The 2,609-nt window shown below is 45.5% G+C and overlaps 1 protein-coding gene across 1 annotated transcript; it reads right to left on the bottom strand.

Annotated features, from left to right (window-relative positions):
• Nucleotides 1-203: 203 nt before the first annotated feature.
• Nucleotides 204-2,391, bottom strand: LOC122304898. The gene is made up of 4 exons (XM_043117162.1): nt 1,879-2,391; nt 986-1,767; nt 345-522; nt 204-260 (listed from the first exon to the last, which is right to left on the bottom strand). Exons 1-4 carry the CDS (start codon nt 2,389-2,391, stop codon nt 204-206), a joined length of 1,530 nt encoding a protein of 509 aa, XP_042973096.1.
• Nucleotides 2,392-2,609: the final 218 nt, after the last annotated feature.

Here is a 2,609-nt window from a genome sequence, read left to right as displayed (position 1 = left end):
CCCGCTCTTCTTCAAAAGCAGGTCGCCCACTTTAAAGGTCCTAAGCCTTACTCTCTTGTTGAAGTACTGCACGGTTTTCCTATTTTCTTGTAATATACGAGCCTCGGCTATCTCTCTTTCTTCTTCGAGTAAGTCAAGGTATTCTTCTATTTTTTTGTCATTTTGAGTACTCGAGAAATGGCTTGTTTTATAGGTTGGTAGCCCTACTTCCGCTGCTGTAACTGCCTCGCATCCGTAAGCCAGCGTAAACTAGGATTCCCCTGTTGGAGTTTTTACTGTAGTTCTGTACGCCCAGAGTACCCCTAGCAGCTCGTCCGCCCAATCTCATTTTTTTTTTCCACAACCTTTTTCTTGAGGATTGAGAGTAACGCCTTGTTGGTCACCTTAGCTTGACCATTTGCTTGGGGGTGGCCTGGGGAGGAGTTCTTTGCCTTGATCCTTAACTTCTCACACCATTTTCTATAGTGATCTGAATCGAACTGGCGCCTATTATCGGTTACAATATTGTGGGGAATCCCAAACCTACAGATGACATTTTTTCACAAGAATTTTCTCACGGTTTTGCTGTGATTGTCGCCAAGGGCTCTGCTTCTGCCCATTTTGTAAAATAGTTGACGGCGACTATTATCAATTTGACACCACCTTTTCCTGACGGGAAGGGTCCCACCAAATCTACCCCACATTGGGTGAATGGCCATGGTGCTGTCACTGATGCTAATTCCTCTGAAGGGGCATGCGGTATAGGTGCATAAGTCTGGTATTTTACACACCTCTTAGCTAACTTCCCCACATCCCTCAGAGCATTAGACCAGTAATAGCCTGCCCGGACCCCTCTTTCCTGGCCAAGGTTCTTCCCCCATTATGGTTTCCACATATCCCTTCGTGTATCTCAGCCAGGACATACTGCGCTTCTTGTGCGGAGATACATCATAGTAAAGGAATAGAAAAACCTCTTTTATAAATGATTCCATTGATGAGTAGGAACCTGGCCGCCCTTTTCTTTATCTTTCTTGCCTCTTCTCTTGCTTCCAGCAGTTTTCCTCCAACCAAGTACTCCACTATACTGCTCGCCCAGTTTGGGGTACTTGACCCCAGAACTCCTACTTCGACGCCCACAATTGGGACCTCGATGACCCTTTTCTCGACTAGCCATAGTAGGGGTACTTCTTCCCTTCCTGATGCCGCTCCTACCAATCTGTCAGAGACCTCGTTGTCCGCTCTTGATATCTGAGTTATGGCAAAGTATGAGAAGAGATCGTGTATTTCCCAAACTCGTGCCAGATATTTCTTCAAATTTTCGCCCTTTGCAGTGTACATGCACAAAACTTGATTTACTACTACTTGTGAATCCGACTTGGCATCTACTTCGGTTGCCCTAATCTGGGCGGCCACAAACAAACCCACTATCAATGCTTCATACTCAGTTTCATTGTTCGTTACTTTGAATGCCAGTGTGACCATGTAATATCGTACCTGACCGTCGGGGCTCAGTAAATGTATTCCCATGCCTCCGCCTGTTTGGTAGGACGACCCGTCTATAAATAATACACAGGGCTTTCCTGTCGGTGCTATCACCTTTTCTAGGGAAAAATCTGAGAATTTTGCTACAAAATCCACCATTGCTTGCCCCTTTATGACTTTCCTTGGCTCGTACTTTATATCAAACTCACTTAACTTGATTGACCATCTTATTAGCCTCCTTATACAATCTGGCTTCCTTAGTATTTTTGCCAATGGAGTTTCTGTCAGTACCTTCACTGCCTGGGCCTGGAAATAGGGACAGAGCTTCCTAACAGTCACTACCAAGGCAAATGCCAACAACTCGATTCGAGGGTATCTGGCTTCTGCCCCTCTGAGTGCTCAACTCACATAATATACCGGATGTTGCATGGCTTCTTCTTCCTTCACGAGGACGGTGGATACAGCGTGCGGGGAGACTGCTAGATACGCATAGAGTACATCTCCTTTCTCTGGTCGCTTTAAAAGGGGTGGATTGGCCAGATATTGTTTTAACTTTTCAAACGCTTTGTCGCACTGTTCATTCCAAGGATGTACCTTTTGCAGTACTTGAAAAAATGGGAGGCACTTGTCTATTGATCTGGCTATGAACCTTCCCAGGGTGGCCACTCTACCCGCCAGTCGTTGAGTCTTGTTCAGATTATTTGGCGGCTTCATATTAATTAGGGCCTCTATCTTATCCGGAGAAGCTTCAATTCCTCTCTCCGATACTATGAAGCCCAAGAATTTTCCTGATTGGACCCCAAAATCACACTTTGATGGGTTCAGCCCCATCTTGTAACGGCATAAGATCCCAAATGTTGTTCGCAAATCCCCAAGGTGCTGGGCGGGCTCTTTGCTTTTTGCTAGTAGGTCATCCACGTAAACTTCCATAGATTTCCCAATCTATTCCCTAAACATCCAGTTTACCAGCCTTTGGTAGGTCGCCATTACAATCTTCAGTCCAAAGGGCATAACTTGGTAGCAATACATCCCTCGGTCTGTGATGAAAGATGTCTTTTCTTCATCCATCGCGTTCATCTGTATATGGTTGTAACCCGAATATGCGTCCATGAAGCTCAATATGTGATGCCCCGCTGTAGCATCTACAA

The sequence above is a fragment of the Carya illinoinensis genome, chromosome 3 (genome assembly GCF_018687715.1).
Source record: "Carya illinoinensis cultivar Pawnee chromosome 3, C.illinoinensisPawnee_v1, whole genome shotgun sequence".
NCBI lineage: Eukaryota > Viridiplantae > Streptophyta > Magnoliopsida > Fagales > Juglandaceae > Carya > Carya illinoinensis.
Note: the sequence above shows the minus strand (reverse complement) of the source record. Positions and strands in the feature narration are given on the sequence as shown.

What these genes read in the sequence shown, in the direction of transcription:
- LOC122304898 (XM_043117162.1), bottom strand. Translation starts at nt 2,391, where the DNA reads ATGGAAGTTTACGTGGATGACCTACTAGCAAAAAGCAAAGAGCCCGCC. An exon ending in AAGAAGCCATGCAACATCCG is followed by an intron (nt 1,768 to 1,878) that starts GTATATTATGTG and finishes CCCTATTTCCAG; the next exon opens with GCCCAGGCAGTGAAGGTACT. An exon ending in TCTCAATCCTCAAGAAAAAG is followed by an intron (nt 261 to 344) that starts GTTGTGGAAAAA and finishes AAACTCCAACAG; the next exon opens with GGGAATCCTAGTTTACGCTG.